At 40.8% G+C, this 15,095-nt stretch overlaps 2 protein-coding genes and 1 long non-coding RNA gene across 3 annotated transcripts; all 3 read left to right on the top strand.

The window, feature by feature from the left end:
- Positions 1 to 220: 220 nt before the first annotated feature.
- LOC113467691 lies at positions 221 to 3,528 on the top strand. Its single transcript, XR_003391670.1, has 2 exons — positions 221 to 302; positions 3,208 to 3,528. It is a non-coding gene; the product is annotated as an uncharacterized LOC113467691 (long non-coding RNA).
- A 955-nt stretch (positions 3,529 to 4,483) lies between these two features.
- Positions 4,484 to 5,564, top strand: LOC103509748 (autophagy-related protein 101). The gene has a single exon (XM_008474374.3). It carries the CDS (start codon positions 4,784 to 4,786, stop codon positions 5,516 to 5,518), a length of 735 nt encoding a protein of 244 aa, XP_008472596.1. The 5' UTR covers positions 4,484 to 4,783; the 3' UTR covers positions 5,519 to 5,564.
- A 324-nt stretch (positions 5,565 to 5,888) lies between these two features.
- On the top strand, positions 5,889 to 15,049 carry LOC103509753 (E-selectin-like). Its single transcript, XM_026824019.1, has 11 exons — positions 5,889 to 5,967; positions 6,868 to 7,008; positions 7,729 to 7,869; positions 7,997 to 8,065; positions 9,077 to 9,364; positions 9,769 to 9,918; positions 10,266 to 10,442; positions 10,981 to 11,279; positions 12,550 to 12,790; positions 13,767 to 14,223; positions 14,804 to 15,049. Exons 1-11 carry the CDS (start codon positions 5,889 to 5,891, stop codon positions 14,886 to 14,888), a joined length of 2,127 nt encoding a protein of 708 aa, XP_026679820.1. The 3' UTR covers positions 14,889 to 15,049.
- The last annotated feature ends 46 nt before the right edge of the window (positions 15,050 to 15,095 follow it).

The raw sequence follows: 15,095 nt of genomic DNA, 5'->3' as shown, positions 1-15,095 counted from the left end.
CCCGCTTGTTTACTTTCTATTACTAAGTACTGTATCTCACTCTATTTTTCTCAATTCTTCTTTACAATTCCACTTTCCTTGCTCATGCTCATCTATGCTATGACAAATCTGAACAACCACAAAACGATTCTCTGGACTAGACAAGTAGACACACTTGTACCTATAGTGGGTATGCATATGTGAAAGAAAAGCACATAAAAGGAACAAATCAAAACTCAGACTTCGTACTCCAGAAAAAGCTGCTGATCGATTTACGTTCCTCAAGCAATTGGTGAATGAATATCAAACTACAAAATCTCAAGGTAGGAAAAATAGTTAATTCCCAGCTCTACAAACACATTTTTAACTGCCTTCAATAATTCACACAGAATGAAGAATGATTGTTTGTTTTACTACAAAATCTCAAGGTAGGAAAAATAGTTAATTCCCAGCTCTACAAACACATTTTTAACTGCCTTCAATAATTCACACAGAATGAATAATGATTGTTTCTCAGTCTTTCCTTGGTGTATCCTTGGTTGACATTTAGCTTACCGAGCAGCTCCGCAACACTTTACTCAGTAGATTTTCTCTGTTCTGAAGTTTAAAGTACCTATTCATTAATCAGTTGTCTCACTATTGCAGTGTTTTCCATGTCAAAGTGTGTTTTATTTGATTTCCTTCTCAAGGTTTGGTATGTACGATAAATACGTTGGTTTGATCTTGGCATTTGCAGTGACCAGTTTACGATGTTTAAAAGATCATGTTAGTGTGATGTTCTTTTGAACACCAACATTGACTTAGAAGTCTAAGAAATGGAAGGGTACTTGTGCAGAAGTCACATCTGTGGAATATTGCTACAAAAGGAAATGGCACAAATGAGCAGTGACCAGTGTTATTATAATTATAGGGTTAGGTTAAATGCAAAAAGGATCTACTTGATGTTATGAAAAATGTATTTATCTGAAGATAAACAGATGAGGTCTCTTTCTACCTCTTCTGAAGTACCTACCTACCTACCTTCTCTCCCTTTTTCTTTATTTCCTCTCTCCTTAGCCCTCTTTCCTGTGTTTGTCTACTCCTTTCTATCCCTCTGTTATGTCCTCTATTTTTCTGTTCACAATCTTTATTTTAATCACACTTTACTCAGTAGATTTTCTCTGTTCTGGAGTTTAAAGTATTCATCAATCAGTTGTCTATCTATTTCAGTGTTTTCCATGTCAAAGTGTGTTTTATTTGATTGCCTTCTCAAGGTTTGATATGTATGATAAATACGTTGGTTTGATCTTAACATTTGCAGTGACCAGTTTACGTTGTTTAATAGATCATGTAAGTGCGATGTTCTTTTGAACACCAACATTGACTTAGAAGTCTAAGAAATGGAAGTTTAATGATAGTAGATGATTTTTAATCAATTTAATCACAAGCTCAGCTTGGAGGGTTGTACATCTGCCTCGTCAGGTCATGGATTTGGGCTAGGGAGAACAAAAACATTGACTCAGGCATTCCATTTGAACTATATTAACTATGGGGACTTTTGCATAGAGTTTTGTCCCAGATTTCATTTTTTTTAAAACACTTTTTTAGCTGGTTACAAGATTTTGCTTAAAGTAGCTTCATAGCACAAGGCCCAGTACCTACTATTTAGCCTTTTCCCAAAAGCAACTTCAAATTTTGCATTTTGTGTCAAGTACTTTGACCAGAATGACCACCTTCAGCCAATGTGCTTGCTTCATAAATTAGAAGTATTGTGTCTCTTCTCATTAATCCAAGAGTTAATATTATTTATTAATTTTTCCAAGTAGAAAATGGTGTAGGTAATAATTTCCCTTTGTATTTTTTGTTTTCTTTTAATTGTGGTGTTGATTGGCTGAATAAAGTGATGCAATATTAAACTTCTGTGATAAAGGAACTACAAACATGTCCTACTTTGACTCAAAATAAAACACTATGCTACAAGTATTTTCTTGGTAGGTACTGTACATATCATTTAAATTATGAAACATATTTGAATTGATTCTTCTGCAATACACATTACACATCTGTTTAGAGAGTTTATTTTGTTTTGATGAATCATCTGATTTATTCCAACCTAAGCTGTACAATCCTGTTTTGTTTTGAATAATTCAGGTTTCTGTGATAAAGGAACTACAAACATGTCCTACTTTGACTCAAAATAAAACACTATGCTACAAGTATTTTCTTGGTAGGTACTGTACATGTTATTTAAATTATGAAACATGTTTGAATTGATTCTTCTACAATACACATCTGTTTAAAGAGTTTATTTTGTTTTGATGAATCATCTGATTTATTCTAAACTAAGCTGTTTTGTTTTGAATAATTCAGGTTCATTTATGAAATCATGATCAATGATGTTGCTTGAGTGGTCAAAAATCTATCAAAACTAACATTTTTTTTTTTTTTTTTTTTTCAAACCAAAGCTGAGCAGACAGAGATGAATTATTCAGACCACATTGAATAACTCTCATATACCCACTTACAAAAAATGGCTTGGGATACAGCAATGGCCTTATGGCCTTGTCACAAAATGTTTCCTGCTCTTTTTTTACCTATAGTTCCACCTTTGTACAACAGGATAGAGCCAACAGCCAAGGAAATGAATTAACTTGGTTACCAATCATTTCCTTTTGGATACGTTGATTTACATGATTTTTGTAGGAAACAAACATGAAGTAGGTACTTACACCTTTGTGAATTTGGGGGAGGGGAGAAAATAATGTGTAGATTTTTTTTTTTTTTTTAATGTTCATAATTGCCTTTTTTATTTTGTAACATGAAACTACTGCTACATTCAAATTGGTCTGTGTCATAGCATGTCCACCCCATAGTATGTCCCTCATCAGATTCACTATTAGAGACACAATACTTCCCATCTACGTGGCAGGTCAACACAAAAACACCAGAATATGATTTTTGTAAGAAACAAACATGAAGTAGGTACTTACACCTTTGTGAATTTGGGGGAGGGGAGAAAATAATGTGTAGATTTTTTTTTATCTTTATGTTCAAAATTGCCTTTTTTATTTTGTAACATGAAACTACTGCTACATTCGAATTGGTCTGTGTCATAGCATGTCCACCCCATAGTATGTCCCTCATCAGATTCACTATTAGAGACACAATACTTCCCATCTAAGTGGCAGGTGAACACAAGTAATCAGAATGTTTCTTTACCCTCCCCCTACTTGTGTCTTTTGTTTCTAGAATCTATGGCCCCCGTCTTCAACACTTATGACTGAAACTTCTCCATTCAGAAAGTATCTCCTTTTGTAAATATACAACAATCTGCCAAGGAAGACCATTTGAATACGTAATTGAAAAGATAATTGCCAAACCAAATCTGTCCATTGAAACTTGTTTGAAAGCCCCAAATACTTCAAGCTGAAGGCTCCGGAGAAGAAGTATTTTGTATAATCTTATACACACCCCTTGTGAATACAATTGTATATAAAAAAATATACCAAAAAATTCTGTATACTTTGTACAAAACCTGACATATTTGTACCATATTTGCTTTGACGAGGATTTTTCATGTGATTATTTTAGTTGCAATACATTTGAGAGAACATTTACCTGTACAATAATATTGATAAATTGTATACAAATATTTGGAAAGAAATTTATATACAGAAGATTTTTATTTATACAGAGAGCAGATTTTATATTTAAAGACAACAACTGTTTAGAGGGAAAAGAGCTGTACTGGGTGCCGGAACTCTAATGTTGAACTGTATACTCTGCAACTTGTGCTTAGGTGAGATGAGCAGAAAAAAAACTAGGGTTCCGGAAGCCCAATCGAGTAACTGGGTTCCGGAACTCTAATATTGAACTCTACATACCTGGACATTATCTGAATACAATTGTATATAAAAAAATATACCAAAAAATTCTGTATACTTTGTACAAAACCTGACATATTTGTACCATATTTGCTTTGACAAGGATTTTTCATGTGATTTTTTTGATTTTAGCTGCAATACATTTGAGAGAAGATTTACCTGTACAATAATATTGATAAATTGTATACAAATATTTGGAAAGAAATTTATATACCTACAGAAGATTTTTATTTATACAGAGAGCAGATTTTATATTTAAAGACAACAACTGTTTAGAGGGAAAAGAGTTGAATGAGAATTCTCTGTGATATCAAAACAGTCAAAGCTACACCAGTCAAAGTTGCTCGTGAAGAGACAATCTTGTATATTAACAAAGAATGAGCAAAGAATTTGCCGACCAAAGAATTCACAAATTCTGTAGACCAACCAAGTGAAAAAATACGCTTCACAGCGCTTGTTGATCAAACACACCCCGTAATACGAAAAAGAGAGCAATCCCAGTCCGTAACTTGAAGTACCTGAACCGTAGAATTAGCCGAAACCCCCTCACCAGTAGTCATTGTAAACAATGTCCATCTAGCACCGTGCAGGCACTATGAATGCAAGATCCCAAACGTTCGAGCTCACAATCGAAGGACACCAACACCAGTCAAAGTTGCTCGTGAAGAGACAATCTTGTATATTAACAAAGAATGAGCAAAGAATTTGCCGACCAAAGAATTCACAAATTTTGTAGACCAACAAAGTGAGCGCAAAGTCCAACCAAGTGAAAAAAAAAAAAAAAATACGCTTCACAGCGCTTGTTGATCAAACACACCCCGTAATACGAAAAAGAGAGCAATCCCAGACCGTAACTTGAAGTACCTGAACCGTAGAATTAGCCAAAACCCCCTCACCAGTAGTCATTGTAAACAATGTTCATCTAGCACCGTGCAGGCACTATGAATGCAAGATCCCAAACGTTTGAGCTCACAATCGAAGGACACCAAATTGACGAAGTCGTGTCTAGTATCTTTCACACTATTCTGTTCCATCGGTCCTACGGGAAGTTTGACTACAAGCAGAACGAGGAGAACAAATACTCCGTGGGAACGCTAGGATATAACGATGTCGATTGTAACTTCATAGATTTCACGTACGTGTGTTGTTCGAGTGCGGATCTGAACCAGACGGTCCGCAAGCACGTGAACCAGTTCAGCAACATCCTCCGTAACACTCAGGATAGTAACGTGAGTCCCAACCCGACCAGTGGACAGATCAGCCTCGAGTTTTTCAAGAAGAACAAAAAGCATTGGCCATTCAATGAGATCTGTATCCCGTGGGAGCTATGGAACGTGAGGCTGGAACTCATCAAGTTGAACAACGAGCAGGAGCGCCGTCTCTCGTGCGAGAAAATCGTGAACGTTCTCACCCAGCAAGTGATATATATCTGTGACGTCATGAATCGCAATGATTACGTCCCAAACATCCCGATAAAGTCCGAGTTAGACCTCATCTTTGACACTTCCTACCGGGACATCCAGCCGTATCTGTTCAAGATCCATTTCCTCAACTCCTCCCAGTATAACCTTGTGGACGAGGCGTGCCCTGGCGTATCTAATCCGGCGGGACACACCGCGTCCAGTAGTGTCGCACACTTCGTCAAGAAAACCATCAAGGATACGTTGTTGTTCTGAGAACGACGACGCTCCGCCGCTTTGCTGCCATGTATTATACTCTCTCTCTAGGTAGGTACACATTCTTCTATTTGAAACAACAGTTTTCCTCTGCTTAGGCCAGCCACTGACTATTAGGTAGACCTGATCAGGTGTACCTGTTGTCAGATCTACCTGAAAGTGAGTGGCTGACCGTACGGTAGGTAACACCTCACTTGGTCCAATTAAAGAGAGAAAAGGACTTTCACTTCTGTGTGAATTATTGAAGAAGAAAAAAAATCTGACTTTCCCCTAAATGAGTAACATTCCTAAAGGAATGTAGCTCGAAAAAAAAATCGGACCAAAAACTATACCTACCTTTAATATGTAAATGCAGTTTCTTTGTGTTATTATGTCACAACTTTGGTGCTCATCCGGCACGGAAACCCTCGTACATTTCGCCCTGGCCGGACTCTGCAACTTGTGCTTAGGTGAGAAAACTAGGGTTCCGGAACCCCAATAGAGTGACTGGGTTCCGGAACTCTAATGTTGAACTGTATACTCTACAACCTGTGCTTAGGTGAGATGAGCAGAAAAAAACTAGGGTTCCGGAAGCCCAATTGAGTGACTGGGTTCCGGAACTCTAATATTGAACTCTATATACCTGGACATTATCAGTGATCCGAATTGTAACATATCCAGCACGGAAACCCTCGTACATTTCGCCCTGGCCGGACTCTGCAACTTATGCTTAGGTGAGATGAGCAGAAGGGCCTGGGTTCGAACTCCGAAAGCGGCAAAAAATTTTGTACTTTCATTTCGACTGCGAATAACTTGTTGCAAAGTTTTTTTTTACTATTATACATATTTAAAGAAGAAAAATAAAGATGGTAAAAAGAAGGAAAAAGGGTACATTTCGCCCTGGCCGGACTCTGCAACTTGTGCTTAGGTGAGATGAGCAGAAAGGCCTGGGTTCGAACTCCGAAGGCGGCAAAATTTTTTGTACTTTCATTTCGACTGCGAATAACTTGTTGCAAAGTTTTTTTTTTACTATTATACATATTTAAAGAAGAAAGAGGAGAAGAAAAATAAATATGGTAAGAAGAAGGAAAAAGATTCTGTACTGATTCATCGCCTTTTCTATTTCCTAGAATGAAACAACTGCTATATCAGACTCATGTTGTCTGTGTCGTAGCACTCCCATTCCGTAGTACCTATGTGTGTCCCTCATCAGATCAGCGATAAGAGACACAACACTTCCCATCTAGGTGCTTAATCAACACGAAAGCGCCAGAAAGTAACCGACCCATTGAAATATTTACAATCAAAAAATATTTTCCACTGGTAAACTTCTCCAGGGAATTCTAACTTTTGTTTTTTCTTCCCTACAGACAAGGACAACAAAGAGTACATTCTGTCCGTGGGTGGAATCAAACCCGTGACCTCTCTACTACTGAACTCTAACCACGAGCAGACCGTACTCAACTCTATCACTACTCTGATGTATCTTGTCACTCCCCAATCTAAATCTGGTAAGCAATGTCTTGTTGTGCTTTTGTAATGTAATGTTCGTAAATGTAAATGCAGTTTCTTTGTGTTATTATGTCACAAATTTGGTGCTCACTGCAGCATTGTAGGATTTTCCCAATATCTCAATAGTCCCAAAACCCAATGTTTACCTACCATGCTGGCACCGGTCACTATGCGCATTTATATGTCATAGCTACTCATTTTCCTCACGAGGCTGAGTGGGCCCCACAACAGCCAGTCATAAAAAGGTTCTGTACTGATTCATCGCCTTTTCTATTTCCTAGAATGAAACAACTGCTATATCAGACTCATGTTGTCTGTGTCGTAGCATTCCCATTCCGTAGTACCTATGTGTGTCCCTCATCAGATCAGCGATAAGAGACACAACACTTCCCATCTGGGTGCTTAATCAACACGAAAGCGCCCGAAAGTAACCGACCCGTTGAAATATTTGCAATCAAAAAATATTTTCCACTGGTAAACTCCTCCAGGGGATTCTAACTTTTGTCTGTGTCGTAGCACTCCCATTCCGTAGTACCTATGTGTGTCCCTCATCAGATCAGCGATAAGAGACACAACACTTCCCATCTAGGTGCTTTTAATCAACACGAAAGCCCCAGAAAGTAACCGACCCGTTGAAATATTTACAATCAAAAAATATTTTCCACTGGTAAACTCCTCCAGGGAATTCTAACTTTTGTCCTGTTTTTTCTTCCCTACAGACAAGGACAACAAAGAGTACATTCTGTCCGTGGGTGGAATCAAACCCGTGACCTCTCTACTACTGAACTCTAACCACGAGCAGACCGTACTCAACTCTATCACTACTCTGATGTATCTTGTCACTCCCCAATCTAAATCTGGTAAGCAATGTCTTGTTGTGCTTTTGTAATGTAATGTTTGTAATGGTAAATGCAGTTTCTTTGTGTTATTATGTCACAAGTTTGGTGCTCACTGCAGCATTGTAGGATTTTCCCAATATCTCATTAGTGTTCATCCAGCTGGTTGGAGTAGAAGGCTCCCTGTCTCTGTGTGAAGTCGAGATATTCACCACAGATGGTAAGCTATCTATTTTCAGATTTCCATATTTTAACTGATGAGCGATGAGGCTCTTAGAGATTCACAAATACTTCAAGATTGTTGGTTGTAAAGCAGAAATTGTAGAGACCCGGCTTTAAACTGTCTGCAGGGCTGGAATAGGAATAAAAGGTCTGTTTAGCCCTGCAGTAGAATAGTATATACTATTACTGTGGTTGAATTATATCAAACAATGTTGAGGATAAAATTCCATACTTCGACTGGGATTGAACCGGTAACCTCCTGATTATTATGTTTAGGCGGTCTCTTCTTGATCCCTTGTGTGTCCAATGTTTACCTACCATGCTGGCACCGGTCGCTATGCGCATTTATATGTCATAGCTACTCATTTTCCTCACGAGGCTGACTGGGCCCCACAACAGCCAGTCACGGAGTCAATCATTTGCGTGATACAAATTTCTTTCCTTTTTGTGTTCAACCTAACCCTATAATAACACTGGTCACTGCTCATTTGTGACAGCTCTTTTTTGTAGCCATTTCCCATAGACGTGACTTCTTAACAAGTATCCTTTTTGTTTCCCCAGAAATCACCAGCCCCGAAGTCATCCAGCGGCTGCTACAGCTCTCCGCTCCCTCCCCTTCCTCTTCTCCGCCAAATCCAAGAGCCGCCAATCTAGCCAAAATATTCCTCAATGACCTATGCACCCCGGATCAAATCGCCCGAGCCTCCCACTGTCTACATACTAGCCAGATACCTCTCCCGTGCTAAGTGTGTTTGTATCTCGGTTAAAATTTTAGTACGGAATTTTTAAGCTCCTTTTTAAACGTGACAAACCACCCCCCTTTTATTAAGTGAAATTACTCGTAAGACAGGCTCAGGCGCGACCGAAAGTGTTTGCCGCGTCCATTTTAGTTTAGGACTATTGTAGTACTGCAACCTCCTATACCAATTTTTCTTCCGCCGCCATAGCAGGGGGAATATCACAATCACCTCTCACTCCAGCTCTCGTATATCCTTATCTTCCCTTTCAGAGTTCTCCACCGACCGTTGCGCTTCGGAAAAGGCCGCTAGCGCGGAGATCACTTCGTTCGATCGCAACTGTTACGAGTTCAACATCGACAAGGGCGCCTCATTTGCCGACGCGCGGTCCAAGTGCCAAGCATCGGGCGGTGATCTGGTGCACGGTTTCAGGGGGATAACGAATACGTTCCTCCTAGGGGAGCTGGAGAGGAGGAAGGACCGCCTGAAGACACTCCTGGTGTGGATCGGGGCACAGAAGGACCCGGGCATCACGGCCCGCACCTGGAAGTGGGTGGATGGTGAGTGAACGATTTGTTGACCTTCTGAGAATGTGTACCTTTCTTAAAAAAAAAAAAAAAGATTTGAGAGAGGAAACTGTAACATGTATTTAACTATTAAGGTCTTACCGTCCCTAAATCAAAGAGAAAAGAAGGATAGGAGAAAGCCAACTGTTCCGAGAACGAACGTTATCCGTTCAGGATAAAATCCGCCCTGGATTTAAAGTTTGTCCCGGGCTGGAATCAAATAAGGAAGGCGCGGTATCCTTCAAGCTATCTAGGCTGGCATTTTATAAAGTTTTAATTCAGAGAAAATTTACATGATCTAATATTCTAATAGGTAATTAGCTAATTAGGTACCCTAATACCTGCTAATATTGTTATTAAGAGTTCTTGTTGAAAATTGACGTTGATTTTATTTTCAGGCGAGGTTGTAACCAAACCATCCTGGGGTAAGGACCAGCCCAACAACTACAACGGAGAACAGAACTGTGTGGTATTGGACGGAGGTAGGGGATGGTTATGGAACGATGTCGGATGTAAACTGGACTATCTCCATTGGATTTGTCAACACAGTAAGTTATACATGGTGTTCAAGCTCATACTGCCCCACAGGAAAGTAATTCGTAAAATCAGTACCCGATCTATGATTTCGATTCTTTTCTTTATCTATATCTATGTAACTACCTAGGTCTTTACTATGAGAAATCGATTCACTATGATAAATCGATTTTTGTGCGTACGAGTATGATCTCTCTCTCTCTCTCTCTCTCTCTCACTCACTCACTCACTCACTCACTCTCTCCCTTCCTTCCTTTTGAAAAGGCCTTAAAAAATGTGTACCTATTCATCAAGCAGTCAAAAGAAATTATTCGAGGAATTCTACTCTCTGAAAAAAAAAATCTCGCTTTCTTCTTCCCAGATCCCGCAAACTGTGGCAGTCCCGACAGGCACTTGAACACGACATTCGTGGGCACTGTCAACACCAAACTGGGCAGTACTATCAGCTATGCATGTCCTGAAGGCAATATGCTGGTGGGCAGTGCCACGAGGACGTGCAAGGAAGGATTCTGGACTGGCGTAGCTCCTACTTGTCAATGTAAGAACCTTGAGAATTTTGCAGCTTGAGAAACGATGTTCAAGCACTTTGCAGTTTTTCAGCTACAAGCGATGAAATAATCGACCCTTTCCGATCTATCATTAATTCATTATACATAATTATGTCTGACCAATTTGTTTAGGGAAAACTATGGCAGATAGAGAAGAACTCATGAGAATAGATCACATGCTGAAGTGGTCCACCACAGATTCTAGGAAAACTATCAAAACAGAGACACAGGATCGCATTTCAGAGGTCCGGGTTCGATGCCCGAAAACATTTTCTCTGTAGTCGATGCAAACTCAATGACCAATGCAATAATGGTTTCACAGAGAAGTTAATTTTCCCCCCTGAGGGCGAACTTTATCCTAAACAGATAAAGTTCGTTCTTTGAACAACTGGCTTTCTCCTATTCTGTCCTCCTCCCTTCACTCTCACGACGAAAAGACCTCTGTTGTTACAGTACCCTTTATCAAATTTCTTTAAAGTAACAATAATAAGACTAATTTGTAATTTTGCGACCTTTCTCTCTCCCCAGACGTGGACTGCGGTAAGCTAGAGCACATTGAGCACGGTACGGTGACCTTGGAGACCACGCGCACCACGCACGGCGCAGTCGCCATCTACGCATGTCACGAGAACTACACGCTCATTGGTGAGACGCGGCGCGTGTGTGGTGATGGCGGCAAATGGAACGGTACGGAGCCGCAATGTCTGTTTGATTGGTGCGCCGAGCCGCCCCAGATCAGCGGCGGCATTGTCACCACCAGCGGCCGAAGGACCGGGTCCGTAGCGACGTACTCGTGTGAACCCGGCTTTATACTCTTTGGATCTAATGTGAGTTATCTTGAGACTTTCGTCGATTTTTTTGTTGAGCTAGCCAAAGTAAAGCAAACTAAACGATTTAACCAAAGTTGAAATCAACCAAATCTCCATTATTGATTAAAACTAAAACACATCTTATATTATAAGAACGAGATCCATTCACAGTTCACATTTCACATTTCATAGTTCACACACTGATCGCTCTATCTCTAGAACCACAACACCTAGAAAGCTGAAATTTGGTAGGAATATTCCTTTTATGGTCTAGGTGTGCAATAAGAAAGGATTTTGCGAAAATCTAAACCGATCCTGAGATATGATCAATTTTTGATCACTAAAATCACCATAAGAAATACACAGAGTGCAGAGACTGCGGGAGAGAAATGTTCCGCTCTCGACCAACTTTTTGAGTTTCGTTTATGTTTTTAGTTTGATAAATACAAGTTCGGCCATGCCTTTTCCAGAAGTTTGGCCATGCCTCGGGATGAACTAGCGGGCTTCCGGAGCGAAGCGACGGAATTCAGCTAGTCTTATATTATAAGAACAAGATCCATTCACTCATTCACAGTTCACATTTCACATTTCACACACTGATCGCTCTATCTCGAGAACCACACCACCTAGAAAGCTGAAATTTGGTAGGAATATTCTTTTTATGGTCTAGGTGTGCAATAAGAAAGGATTTTGCGAAAATCTACACCGATCCTGAGATATGATCAATTTTTGATCGCTGAAATCTCCATAAGAAATACACAGAGTGCAGAGACTGCGGGATAGAAAACTTTTCCTCGCTCGCCTAATATTTGAGTTTCGTTTATGTTTTTAGTTTGATAACTACAAGTTCGGCCATGCCTTTTCCACAAGTTTGGCCATGCCTCGGGATGAACTAGCGGGATTCCGGAGCGAAGCGACGGAATTCAGCTAGTGTTTTTATAAAATCCTTAAGTACAATAACTTTTCAAAGGAAAAGAACAAAGGAAACTCAATGGAAATCTTTCAATTTAATGAAGTATAAGTAGTGCTTTATACTGGGATTGCGGGGAAATACAAAGGCTGGGATTGGACCCAACCCCTCCTGATTATCAGGCAAGCATTGCCAATAATGAAGCTCTATTCCTGTTTTTTTTTTTTTTTTTTTTTTCTGTTAAGGATGGTTTACCATAACTCGAGTTTTCGTCTTTAGACGATTCTTCAATGAAGTCTTTCCTTGAATTACAGTCTAAAATCACTAGAAATATTGCCTTATGCACTAAAAAGTCTAAAAATCACCTCCTCCAAACAGGAACTGAAGTGCGGCCTAGGCGGTGATTGGTCCGGCAAGGCGCCTACCTGCAAATACGTCGACTGCGGCTCTCCGGCCAACATAGACAACGGCCACTATTCCCTACTCAATGGTACCACAACGCATGGCTCGGTGGCCGAGTATACGTGTGATGATGATTATTGGCTGGAGGCCGGAGCTATGAGACGGCAAGTGTGCATGCGGGATGGAAAGTGGTCCGGGGATACGCCATCTTGTGAATGTAAGTATACGAATATACCAGGTTTATCCTGCTAGAATAGGACTGAAAAGTCTTTTTACACCCCCACAGTCTTTTATACAGTTTTTATACACAGTTTTTTATACCTATACATAATTTATACTTTCGCCGGTCCTGCTTGGGCTGGGTAAAATCAACTATGTATGTTAAGGCGGTCTCTTCTTGATCCCTTGTGTGCCGCGTCCATTTTAGTTTAGGGCTATTTGGACAGGACAACAGGACAAGTCAACTAAGTAGCTGGTTGAAATTCCAGCGAAATGGCGAGGCAAAAAAAAGTCTGATTTGATCATATCGATTGCCTCACCATATGAGAGTGGGCACCAAAAACACTTGCAGCGTTTCCTTGCTGAAATATGTTCGGAGTATTTTAGATCAGATTGCCTTACTGAATTATCTGAGCAGTCTTGTTTAACTTCTCAATCATCTTCTTCTTTTACTGCACCTTATCTCAATCTTATTTGGGGTCGGCGTTACCCTCCTTTATCATACCTCGTTGGTGTAGTGGTCAAGGCGCTCGCCTGGTAAACAGGAGGGCGTGGGTTCAATCCCAGCCGAGGTATGGAATTTTATCCTCAATATAATTTGAGAATTTGACCACAATAATAGTAGTAGCCTACTGCTGGAGTAAAGGGACTTTTCAGTCCTATGCGAGCAGTATAAATATGCACTAAGCACTATTATTACCTCTCCATACCCTCCTAATGCCTCCTCCCTTCTCCATCCCTTTTCTCTTATTTAACCTCTCAATGTCTTCTGTTTAATATAACCCTGATTTTCTTCTCTCTCCAGTGATCACCTGTCCAGAGCCGGAGGTACCAAAGGGTACATTGAATGTTAGGATTATTGAGATATTGGGAAAATCCTACAATGCTGCAGTGAGCACCAAAGCTGTGACATAATAACACAAAGAAACTGCATTTACATTTACAATATAACCCTAATTTTCTTCTCTCTTCAGTGATCACCTGTCCAGAGCCGGAGGTACCAAAGGGCGGCTATGTGGTGGGGTACGACCTCAATGTTCATTCGACACTGGAATTCCACTGTGAACCTGGCCATCTACTCGTAGGTCAGGCTAGCTTGAAATGCACCAGACAGGGGGACTGGGACAACATGTCACCACAATTTATCTCGTTTTATTTTCCTCCTTCAGAAACAATCAGTGCCGTCTCCGAGGCCCAGACGCTAGGCTACATGATCAGTGTCGGAGCGGGGGTGGTCCTCTTCCTTCTCATCCTGCTGGCGATCATCTACGCGCGCCTGCGCAAAGCCACGCCCGTCAAGAACACGGAAAACATCGAAGGTGCCGTGCGCAAGGAGGAGCAGACCGCTGCGGTTATGTCGTACGCTAGTCTGAGCGATGGGGGCGGGGATAATATATACGAGAACGTAGCGGAGAACACGTACGATAATCCGTACGAGACGGCGTTAGCTTTCGCCGAATGGCGATAGCAGAATAAAGAAAAGATGTCTTTTGTATCTGCTATACACCGGGGTGATGGTCTCTAGCTCTAGCTATGTTCAATTGGCTGGCTCGTCCTGAACCGCAGTCAACCTTCCTATCCTGTCTTCCTTCTCTCTTCGATTTCGGGACGATAAGACCATAGCAGTTATAGTTCCCTCTGTCAAACCTCTTCAAAAAAAAATGTATTCTTAAATAAATACAGAGTATGACTTGAATACATAAAAAAAAGTTGTGCAAAAGTTCTGAAAGGGGGCACGTAACGCGGCCTCTGTTTGAGTAGGTCCAATGGTAACGAGCTAGTTTGCGATGTAGAATGTCTCGGGTTTGATTCCCAGAGTTCACAAGAAAGGGGAAAAATGCACATGTTCTCTTTTTGACCAGCATCTAAATAGGAAGTACTTAGGCGAGACGGCGACGTATTACACGGAACCGGCGGGGCCCAATGGAACCCCCACGGTGACTATTAATGGCGTAGCCGTGCGATGAAACCGGGGACCAAGGGCCCCCGGGGTTGTGATCTCGACTGAGAAGTACGAGACGGCGACGTATTACACGGAACCGGCGGGGCCCAATGGAACCCCCACGGTGACTATTAATGGCGTAGCCGTGCGATGAAACCGGAGACCAAGGGCCCCCGGGGTTGTGATCTCGACTGAGAAGTGATTTTTGGAGGCGGAGTCAGAGGAAATTGAAAGGAAATCGGTTCGTGAAAGTAAAAACCATGTAAATGTTGAAACCATGCAAATGAAAAAGGGAGGAAATGGAAAGAAAAAAAACCGTACCTACATAAAAGTAAAAACCGTAGGTATAAATGAAAAGAGG

Source organism: Diaphorina citri, unplaced genomic scaffold (assembly GCF_000475195.1).
Source record: "Diaphorina citri unplaced genomic scaffold, Diaci psyllid genome assembly version 1.1 scaffold525, whole genome shotgun sequence".
Lineage (NCBI taxonomy): Eukaryota > Metazoa > Arthropoda > Insecta > Hemiptera > Psyllidae > Diaphorina > Diaphorina citri.
This window is presented reverse-complemented; position numbering and strand designations above follow the sequence as displayed.